Below are 24,907 nucleotides of genomic sequence, written 5' to 3' on the forward strand. Positions count from 1 at the left end.
ATTAATAATTTTCTCTGGTTTATTCTAATGCTGATTGGATTAGTTAAAAGCCTTTAATTTTTGTATATTATTTCTTACGTGAGAATGTGAAAAAAAGGATATAGTATCCGAAATAAACCTTGAAAAGTTCACATGATAATTAAACAAAATATTTTCGTCCGGGACATGACTCTTGGGTTTTAGCACATACTTAATTCAATGGCTAACAGAGACGAACAGTTGCCAAATTTAAAAATTTGTATTGACAACACAGAGTCAGATAAAGAACAAGAAGATGTGGTTTCCATTCACGGTGCAGACGAACTTCAAAGTAGCCCTAACGAATCTGAGGAAGACAATGAGAGGAACGTAGAATTCAACGTGCGAATAGGGAAGATTGACCGAACAAGAAGCGAAAATAGGACTTTTAGACAGGTTCATAATTTCACTTTCGAGACGTTTCGGCCACACAACCAGTTCGGCCACAGGTTGTTTCGACCCAGTACCGGTTCGGCCACAGTAGTTTCGGTCGTTGTCGGCCACACTTATGTATTTATCATTTTGACAGAAGTTTTGTTTTGAAAATATTACTTAAAAAAGTCGTTTTGTCATGAAGTGTGCATCTGTCTGAAAGAAGAGGTCACAAGACTTTCTTATGTCACACATTTAAGGCATCAACTTAACGTTTCCATTTGACACTGGTGCTTGAATGATTATTTTAATAACAGAGAATAGAAAATAATATGTCATTTATGAATGTAAGAAATAATACTAATTCCAGTGAAATATTGAATCAATTATCAAGAAACATAGACACCAACTAAAATAAAAAAAAAACATCACTAGTGCGAGCTTACTCTTTGGATATGATAAAAATTTTTTTTATTGAATCAAGCATTTTGGGTTCCATTTATGCCGCATTAGGTCGAAACTTCAAAGGGCTTCTCAAGCATCATGTATTGTTAACAGAATATTTATTCACCAATAGTAAGTTTGTATCAGCTTGAAGCTACATTTGTAGCTTGGAAAAAATACTTGGGGCTTGGTTTTTGTCGAGCCTTCGACGTCGTCGGCGTCGTCGTCGTCGGCGGCGTCCACAAATATTCACTCTGTGGTTAAAGTTTTTGAAATTTTAATAACTTTCTTAAACTATCCTGGATTTCTACCAAACTTGGACAGAAGCTTGTTTATGATCATAAGATAGTATCCAGAAGTAAATTTTGTAAAAATAAAATTCCATTTTTTCTGTATTTTACTTATAAATGGACTTAGTTTTTCTGCCGGGAAATATTACATTCACTCTGTGGTTAAAGTTTTTTAAATTTTAACAACTTTCTTAAACTATCCTGGGTTTGTACCAAACTTTGACAGAAGCTTGTTTATGATCATAAGATAGTATCCAGAAGTAAATTTGGTAAAAAATAAATCTATTTTTTCCTTATTTTACTTTTAAATGGACTTAGATTTTCTGCCAGGAAACAACACATTCACTCTGTGGTTAAAGTTTTTAAAATTTTAATAACTTTCTTATACTATTTTGGATTTGTACCAACCTTGGACAGAAGCTTGTTTATGATCAAAAGCTAGTATCTAGAAGGAAATTTTGTAAAAAAATAAATCCATTTTTTCCGTATTTTACTTTTAAATGAACTTAGATTTTCCACCAGGAAACAACACATTCACTCTGTGGTTAAAGTTTTAAAATTTTAATAACTTTCTTATACTATTTTGGATTTTTACCAAACTTGGACAGAAGCTTCTTACAATCAAAAGATAGTATCAAGAGGAATATTTATATTGATTTACTTCCTCATTTTTGTTGAGCCTGCGATTAACAGAAAAAGTAGGCGAGACACTGGGTTCCGCGGAACCCTTACAAATTTTTTTTTTATTGTTATCTTGTTTGGTATTTTCTAAACAATTACTTGACAAACCCATAAATAATACTGTAGATATGGCCAATTAAAATTAGTTGATAGATTTTAATCCCTGTCCGCCCCTCTGAAATCGTCCTGCCCCGATTTTTTGTTTGTAAAATTTACGATTTCCAGATTTTGTTCATTTCTGTTACCGGTAAGTACAGATAATTTCGTTTTATTCAAAACTTCCTGTTGCAAATTTATGTTTTTTTCGTTTTTCTCAAGTAATTTAACCAAACTAATTAAGTATACATTATTATGTAACATATTCTGATGCTCTTTGATGACAACATTATCTTCCGAGAATAGAGATTGATTATGGGACAGGTATCAAATAGTAGGTAAGGAGTAATAAGCGGTGTCCAAGAACACAAATCTCGGTATGCCACAAATTTCAGTGAAACATGGATTTTTTTATTTTATACAATGACTTTAACTTGTGTCAGGAAATTTGGACTGTGAATGATATTCAAAGTGCCAGAATCGTGGAACACAGTAGTTTGAAAAAACATGACTGGAATAAAGAAATTGACACGAAATGTATTATAGAAAGCCCTTAGATTTACCCCAAGGCTTCCGTTTTTTGTTGACAAACAGCAAACACCCTCTGTCCCCAGCCTTCAATAAAGTCATTAAACAATTTCTTCTGTTTGGTTAAGTTCATGTTTTACATTGTAATTATATTTGGGGTACAAGTCAAATCAGGATATTGTCAAATCAGCACCTATTTAAAGACATTTCGGCACCTAATATTATGTTTACTGTTCCATATCTTTTTTTGCAAAACGTACAATTTCAGAGGTTATTGAATTAGGTACATTTTCTATAACGTTAAAATTTCAGCACATGTAATTAAGCAGTTAGAATACACAAAGAATAATAAATTTGTTTGTTGTTTTAAGTTTTCTCAATATTCTATAAATAATGTTTTGATTGGTTTATATTTTAAAAAGTTAAGTATATACTTAGGTCAGGTTTAGGAATTTTTGTCAGATGTTCGGACTCCTTGGTTTTTTACACACGATACAGGGTAAAATATTTTGCCCCATAAACATGATAAACACCCATCTTTCTGTTCATATAAGATTTTAATAGCCCATAAAAGATCATTTACCAAAATTTAAGCAGATTTGAGACCCAAATGATACCAATGCAAATATAAGATAATAGTCAGTCAGCCTTTTCCCGCCATTTTAAAAGAAATAAATACCTTGTCCTTTTTTGGCAGTGAAATATATCAGCTATGCCTTTGCACCTACACTTAAACATGTTAAATGCATTATTATCTTTTGTGGTCATCAGAAATTCAAATTGTAAAAAATCTATTATTTATTGACAATTTTGTCGGTCTCTAGCAGTGATCGGGAAGGACATGCGCCTTGCGCCAATTGCGCTTATCGACCAGAAATGGCGCATAGAGTGACAAATGTAAGCGCCCGCGTGGCGCATGATATTTTTCACTTCGTTTTGAAACGTTGAGATATCGTCAAATGGATTTCCGATTGTATTTCGTGCCGCCATGTGTGAGTACACAACTGTGTAGTGTTTACTCCAATGATAGGAGCACCTATATATTTTTGGGACGTCTCTGGTGTTTTCCTATGGTAATAATAGCAACATGCGATATGACTGATTACCCAAAAAACGTAATTAACCATCATTCATAATATATTTTTTTATAAACAACTTTAAATTTGTGAAAATTGGCTAGTACTGGCGAGAATTCTTCTCTAATTATAATCTTTTAAGTAAGCTTGCTATTATTTCGATTGAAAAACCCAAAAGCCTTTTTATGAATAGCATAGTATTTGTCTCCATAAAAGGGCTTAACTGTCCTTGTCAATTTTTTTGGTCTTTGGCTCGTTTTGACATTTTGTAAACATGCCTTCAGCGAATTGTTGTTGTGTCTTATTAATTAACGTTGCTCTCTACTGTTATTCTTGTTATCGTGATGAAGTAATAATAATACAAGTGCAGAGGAAATGCCAGAAACGCCCTCTTATACGGAACATTTGGAATAAGTATGGTATCGACGAAGACCCAAATTTAATGTAAAAAACCATGAACATGAACAAGGGAACAGTACCAGTTTTAACATTGTAAATAAAGGTTATCGTAAATATTGCCCGGTTTGGAAGAAATTATTGTATAGTCATTGAAATTGAAATTACAAAATCACAGGAACAATATCCATGATATTAATTAGAATCATACTTGTAAGCTAAGTACAGTGAAATATACACTTTTTTTATATTTATTTTTATTGTAAACGAATGGCCCACTCATTTGACAACATGGCCCATTAATTCTAAAAATGGCCCATTGAATTTATTTTTGGGGGGCCCTGGGCCCATAGAGAAAAAATCCTTCCAGATCACTGTCTAGTGCCATGGTTCTTATCCTTTTGATTTTAAGTGCTAGTTTGTGTAAATAGAATAAGAAGATATGGTTGCATGTGCGACAACTATCATCATGATCTTTATGTCTGAGAGACCAAATGACTTAGATGTAAGCAACTATAGGTCAACATGTATACTGCCTTCAACAATGAGGAAATCCCATACTGTATAGTTAGCTATAAAAGGCCCATATCAATAATAATAATTTGGGGAAAAAAACAAATATGACAATCAGCAACCAACAACAACTGCTGAATAACAAGCCATGAATGCTGTAACAAATATATTTAGCTACATTTTTTAAAATCTCAGAAATTTCTATATATTTGAAACTGAGTTTGTTTGGCCACAATCAACATTACCTTTATTCTTGTTTGCGATTATACACCAGTTCATGTGTCAATATTGACCTTTATTTATTCTTTTTATTTTCAGCCTTCAAAAGTATATGAGAACAGATCAGGAGAGTTCGTAACAGGAATAGACATTACAGAAAAGGTATGATTAATCCTAAAATGAAGGACCTTTTTATTTATGTATATACTGTAAATTCAGAAATTATTGTGTGCTTTTATCGTGATAATTATTGAGATTTTTGGAGGATGGACAAAAATGCGAGATTAATGATTGTGATTTCAAGAAAATCTGCATACACATGGCATACAGATATATATATATATCAGATATCAGAATGCTAGTTCTTATTATTGCGACACTCACTCAGTCCCATTATTTGCAATAATAAAAACCTCACAATAATTTATTTACAGTAGTGATGTGATTTAGAGCTCTTTGTGCTCTCATGTATAAGCATTATTGTGGAAGTTTGTCAGATATATGATCTCTGTTAACTGTTTTATTTTGGCAAATTTTCTTTATCTATATAATTATTTACTAACTATGTCTGACAAAATTGCTTGATTTATATACGTGAAACATGTGAAAGGCAAAAAACCGAACATACATGTACATTAATTTTCAAATTAAATGATATGAGAAAGACAGTATACATAACCAAGGGGAAAAATTTGTCAAAAAAATGGTAATGGAACTCATCTAAAAGATATTGATAATAGTACTAACAGAAACTTCTATGAATAATGTTCACTTTTAGGATGAGATAAAAAAGAAATCAGAAAGAGCAAAAAGATTTGGGATAGAATCCAAGAAAACAAAGCATTCTGTTGACCTAGATGGACTTTATAAAAGGTAAACCAAATACCTCGCATCAAGGATCCGGAAATTTTCCCAAGTCATTTCGGTCATTTTTTTTTTGTGATGTAATAATATCGTGATGCACAATAATGCATTTTTCTAAGGGTGACAAGTCTTGCACATGGACAAGTAAAGTCCTTTTTTGTGAAGTATTGGGTCAAACAAGTGTAACTGTACCTTGATCTAACAGTAACAGTGATGTCTCCGAGTTAGAAACTACACGAGGAGACGTTTTGTTGTTTTGTATTGCATCACTGAGGTCGTATGCATAACCCTTTAAATTTGCATGAATTAAAAGAGGAATAAAATACGGCATGTTTCATCATTTTGAAATAAAGTTATGTAAACCAATTAATAAACTGTGTTGAGCTTCTTATTGCATGTACAAGATATCGTTTGTATTGTTCAAATTGCTGCTGTTTGGATGAGTGTAAGTGATTACCTAATACACAACAAGATAATGTGTATTCACCTGGTTTACGATATGAGGATCAAAAAGGGGAAACCATGAATTCTGTTGGTCTTTACAGAGAGAATGTATGGCTTCACTTGGGTAAAAATCAGAAGTTTAGCCAGGAAAACAAAAGAAAGGATAACGCCCATTACATTCTGTGAGTAAGATGGTTTCAAAAAATCGGAAGTGCAAAAAAAACAAAAAAAAATCGAGATTGTTCATTCGCTGAGTATATTTCTTAAATAGGCTGTATGGCTTCAAATCTAAATTACTTTATTTAGTTTTAATTCCTTTTTTAAACATTTTTTTTTAATTCTGCATTCCTATAAATTATACGCTTTACCACTTTTGCAAATCTATTAATATCTTTATCTGCCATTTCCTACCGAAAAGTTAACAGTAAAATCAATCTTTCAAATAAGATTATCAATTAACCCATGTTGATCCCAATTTTCCATGCGCAAACTCAGTAAACATAAATCTATATTTAACAAACGTTGACAAAATCAGCTGATCGATTATAAATGGATTATATGTTTTATTTGGATAAAAATAGACAGATTCTCGGGTCAACAGTGTTATTTGTCTTCTTTAATGAATAAAATAATATCTGTTTGGGAAAATCTAGGTCAGAATGGTTAAAACGTTAAATTTGATGCACAGCAAATCGCCATATTGTTTTTATTGCTTAACAGGTGTTTACAGGTGAGATTTGTGTACATGGCCTTTATGGCTTTAATCAAGACAATAACGACACCCAAGCCGAATTCAAACTTCCTGGTCCAATCCTGGAAATTGATTACTATCCTCAAGTGGTGATAATTACTATGTAAACAAACCTAGTGGCTTGAACCCAGACTTACCCCACGCTGTGACTCGACAGAGTCCTGTACATTGTTTTTACTTACATTATAGAATAAACAACAGACTAATGATAAATATTATTAAATCACTAACACAAATCAATAAAATTTTTATTTTGTCTCAAACAAATCTATTTTTCTTGATGACCTGAAAACAAAAATAAGTTCAAAATGGCGACCGATAAAACCCTGATCTCAATGAAATGACCGAAATTATTTCTGTAAAAAAAAAAAAAGACCTAAATCCCAATAAATCATTTCGGTCTTTTCAGTTTCCAAATCGGTCATGTCTGGCATATATGACCGTTTCCGGACCCTTGCCTCGCATACACTTTCTCCTTTGTCTATATCTAGACCATAAACACGATATATTCAAAGTAAAACAACCCCAAAAACATGCAAAGATCAGCTACCATTAGGATAACTACTAACCTGAACCAGAAATAAAAGATGACACACAGTACTGTGGATTCATTTAATTTCATAGGTATCAATTATTGTGGATGAGGAAAACTTGCATTTCGTGGATATTTGATATGGTGGTTTTGCCAATCTCTGCATTCAAAGCCTATAGAAAATTTGTAATTCCTTGACGTTTGAATTCGTGGTTCACCTGTACCCACGAAAATTGGTATCAACGAATAAAAATTCGTAAGGGTTCCGCGGAACCTAGTGTCTCGCCTACTTTTGCTGTTAATCGAAGGCTAAAAATAAATGAGGAAAAAAATTAATAAAAATATTCATCTCTATACTATCTTTTGATTGTAAGTAGCTTCTGTCTAAGTTTGGTAAAAATCCAGGATAATTTATGAATCTAATAAATGTTTTAAAATCTTAAACTGCAGACTGTATGTAATGTTGACTGGAAGAAAAACTAAGTCCATTTATAAGTAAAATACGGAAAAAATGGAACAAAATTTTATCAAAATTTCCTTTTAGATACTAGCTTTTGATCATAAACAAGCTTCTGTCCAAGTGTGGTACAAATTCAGGATAGTTTAAGAAAGTTGTTAAAATTTTAAAAACTTTAACCACAGAGTGAATGTAATGTTAACTGGCAGAAAAACTAAGTCCATTTAAGTAAAATACAGAAAAAATGGATTTTTTTTTTTACAAAATTTACTTCTGGAAACTATCTTATGATCATAAACAAGCTTCTGTCCTAGTTTGGTAGAAATCCAGGATAGTTTAAGAAAGTTATTAAAATTTCAAAAACTTTAACCACTGAGTGAATATTTGTGGACGCCGACGCCGACGGAATGTAGGATCGCTATGTCTCGCTTTTTCGACAAAAGTCGAAGGCTCGACAAAAATGAATCCACAGTATATACAGCAGATAGACTCAACCAAAATTTCCAATGACAAAACTCATCAAAGATGCCAGACTTTATATTTGGTACACCAGACGTGTGTGTTTTCTACATTAGACTCATCAGTGGCACTCCAATCAAAATAGTTGGAAAGCAAAATCAATTACAAATCAATTACAAAGTTGAATATCAAATAATTCATGGATTTCTCGGCTCTCTTTTAATATAAAATGTAATTTTCAATAATTCTGAATCTAAATATAAAACCTTAGGAAAACTTCCTATAACTGATAAGGTGTAACAATTATTGAAGCTGTTTTTTCTCTCTCTCTTTTTAATTAAGATGTTTTAACTGAGATCAGTTTTCTCCCCACAAACTTCATATAGCATCCTGGTAATCAGGGAATTTAAAAATACCATCTTATATCTAGAAATGATAGCATCACATCCATAATACAATCTATAACATAATAATCTCAGAAAGCATCACATTCAAGCAATATAGCATCACGTTACCATGATGGTAAAAGGCCCTGGAGAGAACACTGGAGACTTATAAATTTAGCTATTGGTCCCTGGTTTAAATGAGTTGGAAACAGGGCCTCCAAAATTATTTTTAGCCAGCCGGACATTTTATATATTATCCCAATTTTAATCCCTTAAGACTAAATAAACAAAAGGCAATTATGGTAATCAGTTGCGAAGTTGGCCATCCCAATGATTGACATTAAAAAAAAAAACGATATTAAACTTTCTTTGATTCAAATTCGAAGTTCTGACGTAAACTGTTAAATTGGCAGTGCATCATTCGAAGTGTGCAACATCAGTGTACTTATATCTGCCTTAGAATCTTTATTTGTGCAAGATAACGTTGTCAAAAACTTTACTTTCGTTTTTAAATCTAATACCGGATGTTGTCTTGACAATGGTAAAACATGGACCAGAGACGGATACGTAAATTCCGTGTACGTTTGCAAAGCATGAATGAGTGTAAGTAGCTCTTTCTACGTTATTTCTTCAAGAAAATATTCGAAATAAACGTGAGATAAAGGTATCAATGACAATTTAAGCATTTTTTGAAGAAATTATCATGCATAATTAAATTTCACACCTGCGCACATGCGCACACATGTACTAGTTCAAACAGAGACATGTCTCTGGTTCAAACAACGTGGTTATGACGATTTTTCATTTTCACCTTTTTAATTTTTTTATCAAAAATATTTGTAAACGTATTTCTGATAATTTAAATCTTTTTGACTAAATTAATTAGATGTAAACCGTTGAAATGTAAGAAAATAACTTTGAATAGACAGATCAATGTCCGGGTCAAAACAGTTAACCTGTCACCTGAACAGGTAAATTTCAGCTGTTTGACAACTAATTAGCCTTGATTAAAATGAGAAGGTATTAAAGTAGGGGTTGTATTGATAGTACTTAATGATCATGTCACTTCTATGACCGGAAATGTGTGGTTGTTAAAGGCAAACGGTTGGGTCAAAAAGATCGCGAATTATGTTAAAATGACCGTCTCTTAAGAAAGCCTTGAAAAACTAAAAAGTAGATGACCGTTACATGCTTTGCCCAGCCAGACTTTTACCGGACATTATACAAATGTCCGAAATATATGACCATTTTGGAAGCCTTGGTTTGAAATTGTGTATTACTAAGATTGTTGATGTGATATGTTGGATAAATGTACAAAAGGATGTATATTAATTTTGTAACTTCAAGTACAAAAATGGCAACTAACAAGTGTAGAATATTTTATGTCAGTTTAGATTCTATTGAGATGAAAATTAGCATATAAAAAGTACAGGTCTTTCTGACTTATAGCTATTCCTGCTTTTGCAATTAAAAACATTATTCAAAAAGGAAAAGGTAAAAAAAAAAACACTTTTTAGATTTACAATTAATTAAAAAGTAAAATATTTTATAAAGGTATGTGTGGACAAAAATAAGGAATTATAGAACTTTACAAGTGCTTTCTTATTTAATATGTGGTCACAAAAAGCTTGTTTTTACCTTTACAAAAGAGTGTTGATCATGTAATAGAATTGTATGTACTGTAAATTTTTTCTATTGATAGCTTTGGTTTCCGAGCAGAAGATATCAGCCGTGACCACCGTGGAATCAGACTAGAAGCTGTACATTTTCGTGGGGTAAACGACCTTCACACAAAGGATATATTTAAATATTTCGGAGAGTTTGGACCAGGTGGAGTAGAATGGATAGATGATGCCTCATGTAAGTTAGTTATTTATCAGGATTTCAAATTTGTATAGAATGCATGATCCTTCTGAAAAAATACCACAAATCAGGTTATTTCAGAAATACACATTTTCTAAAGGCTTGTGTACAGACTTTGGGAAAACCATGAAATCAAATATACACGAAAATACAAGTTTTTCTCATTCCACGAAAAAATTGGTATCCACGAAAATAAATGAATACACAGTTTTTATGGATGACCAGTTAATATGTGAAGTGATTATTTTACCCCACTCTAGGAGTAAGGGCTATATTGCATTCACTTTGTCCATCTGTCTGTTTGTCCAACAAATATTTCCATCACACTTTTCTCAGGTACTGCTGAACAGAATGACTTCATATTTGGTCATTTACAGTAATGCAAATAAATTTTGACCTACTGACCTACTGATGAATGGATCAAATTCCAGTTAGTAGTGAATGACTGCTCTCACAATACCTATTGTACTATTTAAATGGACAAATTGTATTGACAATTTATCAACTGGTCAGACAATAGGTGTTACAATAGGTCAGAGGTTACTGGATAAGGACAGTAAGTACAAGAACTTTTTTGCTAGATTTACTAGAACCTGTAGAATGGTTGCCAAAAAAGTGGGTGACAATAAAACATTTGTAACTAGATCATTATTACGTGAGGCTAAGTTTAGTAAATTAAAATATACATGATTTTACTGGCAATTAAATATTTTTTGAAGTGGCGGTTCATAATTCATAATCATAATTAAGGTTACACATTGCAGGTAATGTTATATGGATGGATGCTTTAACAGCAGCCAGAGCCTTGCTGAAACTAACTAAAAGTTATGATGAAGTCATGAGACCATATGAAGCTGATGAGAGTGATGATATGGAAGATCAAGTGAAAGGTCAGTTAAGGTCATATGAAACATTTGAATTTTTCAAGAAAAACATCTGTTCTGCAGTTAATCTTATAATTTGGATGTCATTACAGCTTTTCTATAAAAGCATGCAAAGCAAACCTTTGATCGACTTGCTTGCTCTGTTTGCTGGGATTTTTGTAAACAAAAGGGTAGGTGGAGTTTCGGTCTGTTTAATATATACTGGTATTTGATTGGACAATAAAAATTGACATACAATGTGAAACTTTTTGGCTAAATGATTTTTTTTTTGCTTCAAACAACAATGGCCACATATGAGGACCACCATGATTTTTTGTTAAGATGTGTTTCTGATCTATGTATAACAAATTTATTTTGGTCAATTGATTTGACCAATGTTTTTTCAGAAGGAAATATACATTGCAAACACATAAAAACAGATAATCTAGCTAAAATCAGAAAAATCCTGTAAAATATCATACATTTGAAGCTCTCAAAAGTTATAAAAGGAACATCTGACTGAAAAAGGGTCTAGTTTATCTGAATTTGCATACATTTAAAATCATAATTTAATAGGTTTATCAACATGATATATAACAAAGTTAATATTTTAGGGCTAAATTAAGGCCTTTGTGGCCCTGCTCCATAACATGCAAGGTCAGAAGTGATTCACTTGTCTTTTATATGCAGAAGGTCAACTAAAGAAGGAAATCTTGTAGGCACACAGATACACTAATAATATTTAGTGTATTCATTACTGTCAAGGAAAAGTTTATAACATGAATTTTATATATATCAATATTCAAATTGGATTCAGAAAAAGTAGTGTTCTGATATTAGTTACCCTCCACCTTTCAGACAGATATTCATGCAACACATTAAAATATTACCAACAATATCAAATTACAAACTTTAAATAGCTTTTAGTTAACTGTGGTACAGTTTATTTTAATGACTATCTGCATGAGACTTACTCAGTGGAGAATACTTAAGGAATGACTGTAATATTTTTGTTTCTACATATGTTTGTGTCAAACATGTGGTGCACACAGAGTAACTTGCGTAGTGGGTTTTAATTAGTGTGTACCACATTTTTGAGGTTATTTTGAATAGAAAAAATATTACAGTCATTCCTTATAATTTAATTCTAAATTCCATTTTTAAGGAGTAAATCATGAAAAAACGTTGATGACGTCATGGTCACATAACAAAATTATGTCTGTGAGCTGATAGACAAAAAACTTTCAGCCAATCAGAAGACGTGTTACATCCAAAATTAAATTATAAGTAAATATCATAAATACTATACTTGTAATGATAATCATGATAATATTAAAAATTGTAAAACATGTAAAATCTGTTTTAGAAGTTAAGAAAGACAAGGAAAAAAGAAACAAAGTAAAGAAAAAAAAGAGAAAGAAGTCTTCATCCTCATCTTTATCATCCTCCTCATCAGATGAGGATGATGATAGTCAGAAGATCAAAGACCATGAAAATCAGAAGAATAAAGAAAATGAAAAACGGAAGAATAATGACCATGAAAATCAGAAGAATAATGATGATGATGATATTTTAGATCTTTTAGATGATACAGATACAATCAAGCTTACAGGTCAAGTCAACGGTAAGACTCACAGGTCAAGTCAATGGTAAAACTTAAGGTCAAGTCAACGGTAAGACTTACAGGTCAAGTCAATGGTAAGACTTACAGGTCAAGTCAATGGTAAGAGTGGTCTTATTGTATTCTTAGGATGATTTCCAAACCAAAATTAGCTGAAAAATAGATAAAAACTTTTCTACAATATTTTTTTAAATGTAGATAGTTGTCTCATTATATATACAAGTTCAAAGAGAAAAATTGGAGTCCAGGACTCTTTTTCTTGATACAAAACAAAATAGGTAAATTTACAACACATTCCATTATAAAAGTTAGATTATCAGAGTTATTTCCCCTTATATGGATCAGTTGAAAAAATTTGAATCAAACAACAAATATTCTGCATTTTTTAAATTAGTCAAAATAATATAAAAACACGACATAATTCTTTATTTAGATTGAAAGTCTTGCAAATGAATTACATTCAATTACATTCTACTCTCATGATTTGCATATTTGATTAAAAATTGTTTTCTGCTATTTTACAATTCAAGATGGTAGAAGACATCCGATCTTCCTTGAAGAATTAGTGATTTTACTGGTACAGTAAATAACCTCTGATTAAATTGAAAGTAGAAATTCACTTGTTTACATGGTCTAGATATATATAACAAGACCGTATTTGTTTTATTTTCTTAAGCCAGTCAAGGTATTCCATAAAAGCTACATACCGTAATCGGGCTTGTATAGTTCGCACTGGTACATAGTCCGCACCCCTTTCTCGCCACGAAATTTCAGGTAAAAAAACTTTTTGTAACTGTTAGAAAATGTCATATGAAACTCAGGTAATTTCAAATCGTGTGCGGTTGTTTGCTGTATTTTCATGGAAAAAGCCGTTTTCCATCATCAAAAAGAAGTTGAAACTGCTTGTAAATGATTCTAGAACACTTCACGATTGTTAAGATAAGTAAAAATCACACAAAAAACAGTTTAGAAACTTGTGTATGTTCAAACCGGAAGTTTGAGTAGCACGTGTAAAAGAAAATAAAAACGGTGAGAGTATACGGAAAATCCGTACTTAATAGATATCATTAGAATACAACTTTGAAAGTAAAACAGTTCCATCCTAGTGTTAAACTATGTTTAATATATCTATCCCATTAATGTTTGAAGGGTCTTGAGCTAATACAAAACACAAGCGTAGGTATGAAACACCAAAACGGAACAAATAACCGATTACGTTTTGTAGTTTAAACATTGTCAACTGGTTTACGGTCGACTTTTATACTTTTTTCATTGCATTGGATTCAAGCAGATTCCAGTTTATTTTAAGCAATGCAGTGAAAAGTAACGAGAAATTTGTAATGAAGCATTTAATTTCTAAATTTATCAGTATTAATTTGGTATTGAATAAAAATAACATATTAATATGGATTAGGTAAAATTATTAGTTTTGAAAATGATAAGAGCGCCCTCTACAATATCAATAACAAACATGGCAGAACGTAAACAAACCACCTCGCGAAATCGAGTTTTTTCTCTTATTTCTTACTTATTGTACTCTATAGTCCGCACCCCTGTCTGGCAGGTCCAATTTTTGAGAATAAGACCGCGGACTATACAAGCCTTTATTTGGTATACAAATTTGTACTGCTAGTTTGTTTCTTTAATTACATATATTTCAAATACATAAAGATTGCCATTTGGCTTATGCGCCCATGGTGCCTCTGGAATTTTCAATAGTCATTTCCCCAAAACAGGGAATAAGAATCTTGAACAGTTCTAGCTTGTACTGAAATGTTTTTCCATTGTGATTATTAGGTGATACCAGTGATAAAACCAAGGATGAGCAATCTGATAAAAAGAAGGATGAAATACCCAAACCACCGGCACGTAAATCATCTAAACAGAAATCACAAGTAAAAAAAAAGACAAAGTCAAAGTCACAATCTTCTAGTTCGTCATCTTCATCCAGCTCATCGTCTTCATCAGGGTCGTCGTCATCTTCAGGGTCATCATCATCATCTGATGGATCTTCATCGTCATCCTCTTCGTCATCTGGAAGTTCATCCAGTTCTTCATCTGAAGAGGTAAGATATATCAGATCTATAGGTGAACCTCAGATTTACCTCAGATCTATAGGTGAACCTCAGATTTACCTCAGATCTATATGTGAACCTCAGATTTACCTTGGTCTATAGGTGAACCTCAGATTTACCTCAGATAGTTTTTCCCTTTCAGTGACCAAAATTTATGTCTTGAGCATAAGTGATGAAGGTTATTCAACAAAAGCATCCCCATTTGATATATTGTCACACATAATGAGAGGAAGATCCCTTTTGATTTTGAGCTCAATTCTGCAAAGATCAAGGTCAAAGTTACTAAAAACTAAAACACGATTTGCTCAGGAAAGTGGTCTCTGGATGCTTAATCAAAGACTTGTACAGGAATGGAAACTTAGATATATGGTCTCGCTTAATGAATAGGCGATCTGATTGACTTAAAGGTCAAGGCGGTAGTTACAAAAAATGAAGCAAAAAAGAGGTTTATAGAAAACATGCTAAATCAAATACAATGTATGGGATTGAAACCTTACTACGATGTATGGTTAAAAAAATTGTGAGCTTTCTTACTATAGGTTCTTTATTTGTCCAAGTAGAAAATAAACCTTTGCAATAGATTTATAAAATGACTGTAACCTTTTTGATTTGAACAGGAAATGGATACATCATCTAAAGACAAAACAGAAAGCAAAAAAGAAACAACAAAGTCAAAGAAAGCAGCGAAAAAAACAGAACGGAGTAAAACAGATTCCACAAATAAGGAAGAAAAAATGGAAGTGGACAAAAAAGAGACAAAGTCCAAAAAAGTTAGAAAACCTCTGACTGGTCACAAACCGCCAGATATACCATGGCCCCCTGGGAAATGGAGATTAGGGGAGCCGTACAAGCAAAATAAATTTCTATTTTTACGATACGCTACAAAAGGTATAAAAAATGTATTTTTGGTAGTTTGAGTAGAAAAAATACTGTTTCAAGGGTATTAAATTTGTGCTTAAAACAATTGCTCCCTTTTATAAAATGGTTTAAAAATATGTATAAATTTCATTGTGTACTTATTTTCTAGTATTCATAAGAAATGAACTTTCTTGGTAGAAAGTTTATTAAAGGTTTAATATTTGGTTTTATATTAAATTTTGCTTTTTAAGTTGGTGATTTGTGTCAGACAACTTTGTAATGATATTATTATTTTAAAATTGGGAAAATGTCACATTGTGTACAAAGCAATATCAAATACTTCTGTTTAATTTTTCCTACTAGTACTCTACTGTAAAATATGAAGAAATTGACTAATCTCTCTCTGTTGTTGGTTGTCAAAGATTCACAATGATAAACACACACATTACTGACTATTTTTCCTTTTGCGATTCATGCAGTTTTTGTATTTCTTTAATGAAAGAGTTGCTTTAAAAATGATAAAATCTGTGACAAAAGGTCATCCAGATTCTAAGTACTGTAAATTCAGAAATTATTGCGTCTATATATTATCGCTAATTTTGAAGAATAAACAAAAAAGTTAGATTAATTATTGCAATCTGAGAATAAGCTGCATACAGATATATGTATCAGATATCAGAAGGGGAGTTCTTCTTATTGCGGTACTCATCCAGTTGCATTATTTGTATTGATAAAAACCTCGAAATAATTTCTGAATTTACTGTATCAAGGCATTAAGAAGATTTATAAAATGTTGAACAAATGTTATAGAATGAGAACAGTGACAATAATGGGAAGTAACTCTTATTAAACTGACTGAATGGTTCTAGGGAATAAAAGTAGGAAAAGATGTACAGTTGTTAAATGTTTTTCTTTTCTCAGCTGATAAAAAACTTCCTGGTGCAGAGAAGAGGAGTAAATATTATGTGAAATATGGGAATCCTAATTATAGTGGTAAGTGGTACATTACAAGGTTTAAAATACTGATTTTATTTTCATGTCTTGTCTCTTCACCCTGGAGTTTGTAATTATCTATTTGAAGAAAAAAAATTATGAGTGGACTTGGTTGCTTAAAAATAAAATCAGTGATTGACTTTTATCCACAGATTAATCCATTTCATTTTTAAAATGAAAACAACAAGTTAAATAATTTCATTCGTCCTTAGCACTTTTCTGGATTTACCTTCATCAGGAACGCTCAAAACCAAATATTTAAAAGAGAGGATGTATAAGTACCGAAACAGTTTAAGAGTTATATGACAAAAAATACCCCAAAAAATAGCAAAATCCATCTAAGGTCAACTTTGCCTTTAAATTGGTTAAGTTTTTATCAACTTAGTAATGATGTGTTTGTACTTGGATGTTTTATCATCTACACTTACAATATAAAAAAAAATCTTGTGTCCCTTTTTAGCTCACCGGCTTCGGGCCCCATGTGAGCTTATGCCTTCACTTGGCGTCCTTCGTCTGTCGTCGTAAACTATTTCAAAAATCTTCTCCTCTGAAACTACTGGGCCAAATACCTTCAAACTTTGACTAAATGTTCCTTAGGGTATCTAGTTTATAAATTGTATCTGAAGTTTTGATCCATCGACAAACATGGCCACATGGCTAAAAATAGAACATAGGGGTCAAATGCAGTTTTTGGCTTATATCTTAAAAACTAAAGCATTTAGAGCAAATCTGACATGGGGTAAAATTGTTCAATTGGTCAAGATCTATCAGCCCTGAAATTCAGACGAATCGAACAACCCATTGTTGGGTTGCTGCCACTAAATTGGAAGTTTTAAGGAAATTTTGCAGTTTTTTGTTATCTTGAATATTATTATAGATAGATATAAACTGTAAACAGCAATAATGTTCAGCAAAGTAAGATCTACAAAAAAGTTAATAAGACCAAAATTGTCAATTGACCCCTTAAGGAGTTATTGCCCTTTAAAGACAATTTTACACAATTTGTTCATCAAGTTTGCTAACATTTAAAAATCTTCTCATCTAAAATACAGGTGAGCGATTCAGGCTCTTGAGAGCCTCTTGTTCTTTAAATATCTACCCTGATAATAACACAATGTCTTGTTTCCTTTTAACATAATGAATTATTTTCCACTACAGACCAGTAGGGAAAATGTAAAACTGCATTTGCTACCTTCAATTCCCCAACTGATGATCCCAATTGTGCAAACACAAAACTGGTATTTCTTTTCTACTGTAACACTTGAAAGAATGTTCAAAATAAACATTTTAATATAAACCTAGAAACTATGACTGACTTTCAACTCAGGGATTAAAATTTATTTCAAACTCTTATTGTTTACCTTAACATTAATTGAAATGTCTGTAAATAATGGTGTTAATATAAAAATAAGGAGATGTGGTATGATTGACAATGAGACAACTATCCACCTGAGTTCAAATGAAGTGGATGTAAGTAATTATAGGTAACTGTATAAAAAGTCTTGTTAAGCTTTTTTCAAACATTACATTTTTGTCTCACTTACATATTGCTCAGTCTTTAATGATCATCTCAGATCAAAATAGGTATTTGAGTTTTACATCAATTTATACATGTTAAATAGACAAAAAAAAATGTACTGAATTAAGGTAAAACTGACAAATTGATAATAATCTGTATACATTATTTCCTAACAGGTATGAAAGGAATCATTAGTAGTTCAAAGTAAGTTACTATTTTCTTACCATTAATATTTACAAGTTATAGAGCTGCAGGGCTTTCGTTTGACTATATTTAAATTATACACACTGTGCATTAAAGTAATTTTTTCTTCAATGTAAAATACTGTAAATTCAGAAATTTTTGCAATATCTCTATTAATGCGAAATGCAGAATCTGAGTGTATCATTTGTTTGCAGTATTCCCTGAAATTGCAATAATTAATCTCCTGTTTGTGTCCATTGCTCAATAACAGCAGTTTTGAATATAATGTATGCAAACATTTCTGAATTTACATTTACCATTTGAGGTATACTTCGAATGACATTGTGTACAACGTCTAATTCTTTTTGCTATAACATTTATTATGCAATTGAGCAACACAAGCCCCATCAAATCCCAATGTGATCATGAGCCTCCACTAGAGACACCCTTCATGTTTTTGTGTAAAGTAAAGATCTTTGATAATTCATGAACATTTAAGTCAAGATAACAAAACAGAATACGAACTGAACATGAAGACAACAACAACCACTGGACAACAGGCATCCTTTCTTTGTGAACGGCCTTGGTGATATCATAGCTTAGTCCCCTCTGTGAAAGTCATGGGTCTATACTATCACTATGTCAAACCAAAGACTGGAAAATGGTATAAGCTACTTCTCTGCTCAGCATGAAGTATTTATGCAGCATTTAGAAATGCAATTTCTTGTCAGCTTGGAGTCAAAATATTGTGTCAGGTTGGTTTACATGTCTTCCTGTGGACTGTTACCTTGTGAACTACCACATTATAAATTTGGCACAGCTTGTCGGTCTAGTATAAAGCATATCAAATAAACACCTTCCGGAACAGACATGAAATATTCGCCATTGGATTTCAAACAACAAACCATTCATCCTTTGTGTATTATTATATATGGCAGCTGTTTCTAATAATGAAAAGTACATGTATATTATATTTACAGAAAACGTAGGTTAAAGGCCACACAGTATAAAGAGGAAATCAAAGAGGCCAGAGAAGCTGTGAGGGCCAAGAGAGATGCAATCACTTATGATGATGTTGATATATTTGGAGATGATCTGAAACTAGACACTGCAGAAACTGATTTTGGTAATTATGGGAAATTTTTTAGTAAACTAGGTTTTAAGATATTTGGTCTAAATACACACGGGTTGTTATCTGATATGTAAATTTGCTAATCCTATAAATTTGATTTGAATTTTCGGGAATATTAGTGAACATGTGGTTAAACTATTTGAAGTTCTCTTGCTGTGATAAAACCTTTTTGCACTGATGCTGTGTAAATCAAACACTATTCAATCAAAGTCCTCCTTTGACTAAAAAGATATGAAATTAACTTGTCTTGCTCTAGTTAAGCAATCATCATTGCATCTGACAGAAAAGTTACTTTGCCAAATTATGTCTTAAAGAAAGAACACAAGTGGTTGAAGTAGTTCATTTACAGTATTACTAGCCTGTCAACACTGAGGTTGTGAGGTTGTGAGGTTGTGGATTAGGCAGATAAGTTCCATCCTCATCTAATTGACTAGGATTGGAAGTTTTCCTGTTGAAGTTCAGTAGTTATCTCCTCCAGCAGTAAAAACTTGCTGCCACGATATAGCCAAGTGTGCTAAAAGTAGTGTTAAACAATATCAATCCATCTGTAAACAGTGGGAGTTAGAACAAATGAGCAATACTTGCTGCCACGATATAACCAAGAGTGCAAAAAGTAGTGTTAAACAATATCAATCCATCTGGAAACAGTGGGAGTAAGAACAAAGGAGCAAAACTTGCTGCCATGATATAGCCAAGTGTGCTAAAAGTAGTGTTAAACAATATCAATCCATCTGTAAACAGTGGGAGTTAGAACAAAGGAGCAAAACTTGAATAGAGTCCACTATGGCAACCTTTAAAAGTACAAATACCATTTCTTTTCTTTAATGATCAACATGGTTAAATTGGTTGTACTAGTAATTGAGATTTCTTTTAAATTGGCTGTACTGTACACACCCCCACTCCTGTTGCATCTGGATGTTTGGCCTATCACACTTTTATCAACACAGTCAAACAGACTAAGTACTCTTACATCATACACATAAAAAAAATGCAATAAAAAAGACAAATAACATCATTGGACAGGCATTGCAAGAATCTTTCATTATAATTTATCTTTTCCTTCCTTGGACCTTCAAAAATATTTTTTTAGCTCCCATGTTTGAATATTAAGTTAAAAATGAGGCATGGTAGCAACCTTTTTTAATACTAATACAATTGTATTTTATGATGCATATCGAGAAAAGGAATAAGTTGTTGATATTCTTGTGGAAAACTTATATATATATCATGTATTATAAGTGCTATTTTTGCATTTTTGCATTTTATAAATATTCCTGACTAACAACAGGTATATCTGTGACTGATCAGAAGACAGTGGAGGAAAGGCTAGGGAATATCAAACCACTACAGGACATGGAGGAAGGAGAATTAGGTGCAAGTTCTGAGGAGGATGTTGATGATAATGATTATCATGATTCCATGAGATCTGATAAACGATTATTTGAGGACAAACCTGTTGATCAGGAAGCAATAGAAATGGAGAAAGAATTAGAAGTTTTATTGAAATCTCCTCCTAAAAAGAGACCAGCGATGAAAATGTATGCTGATGAATTAGAGGAAGAAATTCAAGCTAAAAAGTAAGTTTGTAAAGGGTTGTTTAGGCTACATTGATGGTTTAGGCTACATGGGTTGTTTAGGCTACATTGATGGTTTAGGCTACATGGGTTGTTTAGGCTACATTGATGGTTTAGGCTACATGGGTTGTTAAGCCTACATTGATGGTTTGGGCTACATGGGTTGTTTAGGCTACATGGATTATTAATGCTACATGGGTTGTTTAGGCTACATTGATGGTTTAGGCTACATGGGTTGTTTAGGCTACATGGGTTGTTAAGGTTACATTGATGGTTTAGGCTACACGGGTTGTTTAGGAATTAGGGACCAAAAAAGGGCAAAAAACAAGCATTTTTCAAGTTTCAGGACAATAACTTGTGTGTAAGTGTATGGATCTTTCTGAAATTGTACTACAAGGTTCCATTTCACAAAGGGAAAGCTGGGTTTGAGTTTGGGGGTAATTGCCCTAAACGTTTAGGAATTTGGGGCCAAAAAGGGGCCCAAAAACAAGCATTTTTCAAGTTTCCAGACAATAGCTTTTGTTCAAGTGTATGGATCTCTCTGAAATTGTACTGCTAGGTACCATACCACAAAGGGAAGGCTGGGATTGAGTTTGGGGGTGATGAATCATAAGGGGGTTCAAAAAATTTGAGGGAGGGATTTTTTTTTTCCTTTTTTTTTCTTTCAAATTTTCCTTTTTAAATTGGTTATTTCTGATTTATATATAAAAGCAAATAATAATGATATGGTTTGAAAAAGGTAAATCGAAAATTTTTAAGTTCTTAGACCACATTCATTCTGTGTCAGAAACTTATGCTGTGTCAAATATTTAATCACAATCCAAATTCAGTGCTATATCAAGCTTGAATGTTGTGTCCATACTTGCCCCAACTGTTCAGGGTTCGACCTCTGCGGTCGTATCAAGCTGCACCCAGCGGAGCTTTTTATTTAGGCTACATTGATGGTTTAGGCTACATGGGTTTTTTAGGCTACGTTGATGGTTTAGGCTACATGGGTTGTTTAGGTTACATTGATGATTTAGGCTACTTGGGTTTTTTAGGCAACATTGGTGGTTTAGGCTACATGGGTTGTTTAGGCTACATTGATGGTTTAGGCTACATGGGTTGTTTAGGCTACATGGATTATTAAGGCTACATGGGTTGTTTAGCATGTTTAGGCTACATTGATGGTTTAGGCTACATGGGTTGTTTAGGCTACATTGATGGTTTAGGCTACATTGATGGTTTGGGCTACATGGGTTGTTTAGGCTACATTGATGGTTTAGGATACATTGATGGTTTAGGCTACATTGATGGTTCAGGCTACATGGGTTGTTTAGGCTACATTGATGGTTTAGGCTACATTGATGGTTTAGGCTACATGGTTTGTTTAGACTACATGGGTTGTTTAGGCTACATTGATGGTTTAGGCTACATTGATGGTTTAGGCTACATGGGTTGTTTAGGCTACATTGATGGTTTAGGCTACATGGGTTGTTTAGGCTACATTGATGGTTTAGGCTACATTGATGGTTTAGGCTACATGGGTTGTTTAGGCTACATTGATGGTTTAGGCTACATGGGTTGTTTAGGCTACATGGGTTGTTTAGGCTACATTGATGGTTAAGATTGAAGTAATCCTTTGACATTGCATGTTGATTGCTTTTAAAACAAAAAAAGAAATTTTAGAAACTATGCTATGAGATCTTGGCTTGATCAAAAGGAGTGTTATTGAAAACTGTTCCAAATAAAAAAAAAAAGATTTGAAGAAAATGTGCACTGATGGACTAGAAGGAAAAATTCACACTTAAAATATGTACATCAGGGGTTGGTTGGAAAGCTAAGAAAAATTATGGTTGAAAAATATTTACATTCACACAAAGAAACTATTAAAACTTTTTAAAGTTAAGGATCATTTGAACATTCATTAGAGTTTTCCCAGACTTCCTAAGAAATGGATCCTACAGGATTTGTCATTAACACATGAATAGCTAGAGGGACTGCTCTTTCAAATCATATTAATGTGTATTAAAATGCTTACGGTCTGTTCCATAATTCAATGTGTCGTGTCAAGTAGCATTTTTTTTTTAGAAACTCCTGAACAGTGACAGTATATATTTTTCAAATCCTATGAAAACATACATGGTACCCAGGGAGGGCAATTAAAAAATCTCAAATTTGTCATTGTATGTTAAACAAAACAATCAAAATCTAAGCTATGGATGAGTGTTTTTGTTCAGTTAAAGTGTAAAGATAGATTCAAAAATTGCCTGTATAGATGGTAACTACATTTTCAAAGTACCTTTCCTGGGTACCATGATTATTTTAATGGGACAGCCCTAAAGATTTCTTCACAACCATCTAACCTTCCATATCCCCTATTAATTTCTGGAGCACCAGTAATGCTTCTAATAATAAGAACCAAAAAAACTCTGTTTAAATAGTTTCTATAGATTTAATAATCATATTAGAATGCATACTGTGTGTTTAGATGTTTATTTGGAACAGTCCTAAAATATAAACAGTGTATTTGATCTAAAGTATGTATATATTCAAGGTTAAAAAGACATGGTGGCCTAACTATAGTAGCAGACAACAGATCTCAAGAGGATGCAAGAAGTTTAATAATTGGAAAAGCACCCTCTTCTGGGTTAGACCTACGTAGTAAACTAAAGAGACGTAGGACACCATCTTGGGATATTTGATGAACAATTATTGTTTTAAATTAATAAATGCTATACTAATGAATTTTAAGAGTGATTTCAGTAATGAGTGATCAGTAATTTGACTACAAATTATTTAAGGGAACACAGTAAGTGTTATAAAATACAATATGTACAAAGGAAAAGGTCCGGTAAGGGCTAATTTCAGCCTAAAATTCGAAGTACATATGATAAAAGATTTGTGACATTTTTTAACACTCAAGTGTCTACTCCAGTCGATTCAATTAGTTAATGTTCATGATTTTAACTGATTTGGTCATTACAGACGCTCAAATTCAAGCTTAAATATGAAAAATCTATCAAATATGCCAAAGAACGTCACTTTTCAGATGGGTTTGTCCAAAATGGAAGAGGCCACATTCGTATTCAGTGTCAACATTTATATATGTTGTGTATTATCACTAAATTAATACAACATATATTTAAATATTAAGACTGAACACAAGTGCTGCCACTTCCATTTAAGACAAAAACCATCTTAAGATTAGCACAAATGCTGAAATCGTGAAGATTTCAGTATTTTTGCATGAAAAATGATATTACCTGATCCATGTGCATTGCATTGTCACAAATGGCCTATATTCGTGTAACAAAAGTATTCTACTTTCCTATAAATAGCTAAAAGCGACATTTTTAACTACTTTGTATAACGCTATATTTTGGGGCCAAAAATGGGTCTTACCAGGCTTACTCCTTTAGTGTCGTCTTTAGACAAATTAGTATACCAGGTTCAGAAGTTACCATGTGACAACTATATCTAAGATGAATATTGCCTATCACAGTGGCCAAGTTCGAATGGAACTCTAGAGTAGATAGGATTGACATGGTCATATATAACACCTGTTATGATTGGATATAACTTTCCCGCCATTAGAACCCGAGGAGTCCTGGGTGTGGGCAGGCTTCTTCGAGGTCGACTCCATATCCCGGATGTTATGACGTCAATCCAATCAAATTTGAATGTCAACATATCCAGAGTAGGGGCCTTGCACTTCCGG

General features: G+C 32.6%; 1 protein-coding gene across 2 annotated transcripts; it reads left to right on the top strand.

Annotated features, from left to right (window-relative positions):
* The first annotated feature begins 187 nt into the window (after positions 1 to 187).
* Positions 188 to 23,934, top strand: LOC127712120 (nuclear cap-binding protein subunit 3-like). 2 transcript variants are annotated; one of them, XM_052218380.1, is made up of 13 exons: positions 188 to 414; positions 4,733 to 4,795; positions 5,412 to 5,506; positions 10,229 to 10,386; positions 11,154 to 11,279; positions 12,619 to 12,876; positions 14,671 to 14,939; positions 15,566 to 15,836; positions 16,728 to 16,799; positions 18,495 to 18,522; positions 19,482 to 19,627; positions 20,922 to 21,210; positions 23,744 to 23,934. In XM_052218380.1, exons 1-13 carry the CDS (start codon positions 199 to 201, stop codon positions 23,889 to 23,891), a joined length of 2,139 nt encoding a protein of 712 aa, XP_052074340.1. In that variant the 5' UTR covers positions 188 to 198; the 3' UTR covers positions 23,892 to 23,934. The 2 variants fall into 2 exon arrangements, with proteins under 2 accessions (XP_052074340.1, XP_052074341.1); XM_052218381.1 differs by having other exon boundaries at positions 12,622 to 12,876.
* The last annotated feature ends 973 nt before the right edge of the window (positions 23,935 to 24,907 follow it).

This window comes from Mytilus californianus, unplaced genomic scaffold (genome assembly GCF_021869535.1).
Source record: "Mytilus californianus isolate M0D057914Y unplaced genomic scaffold, xbMytCali1.0.p SCAF_8, whole genome shotgun sequence".
In the NCBI taxonomy this organism is placed as follows: domain Eukaryota; kingdom Metazoa; phylum Mollusca; class Bivalvia; order Mytilida; family Mytilidae; genus Mytilus; species Mytilus californianus.

Bases quoted from the DNA above. Each gene is read 5' to 3' on its own strand.
- LOC127712120 (XM_052218380.1), top strand. From the start codon at position 199: ATGGCTAACAGAGACGAACAGTTGCCAAATTTAAAAATTTGTATTGAC. The intron at 5,507-10,228 runs GTAAACCAAATA...TTCTATTGATAG, and splicing joins CTAGATGGACTTTATAAAAG to CTTTGGTTTCCGAGCAGAAG. The intron at 12,877-14,670 runs GTAAGACTCACA...TGTGATTATTAG, and splicing joins GCTTACAGGTCAAGTCAACG to GTGATACCAGTGATAAAACC.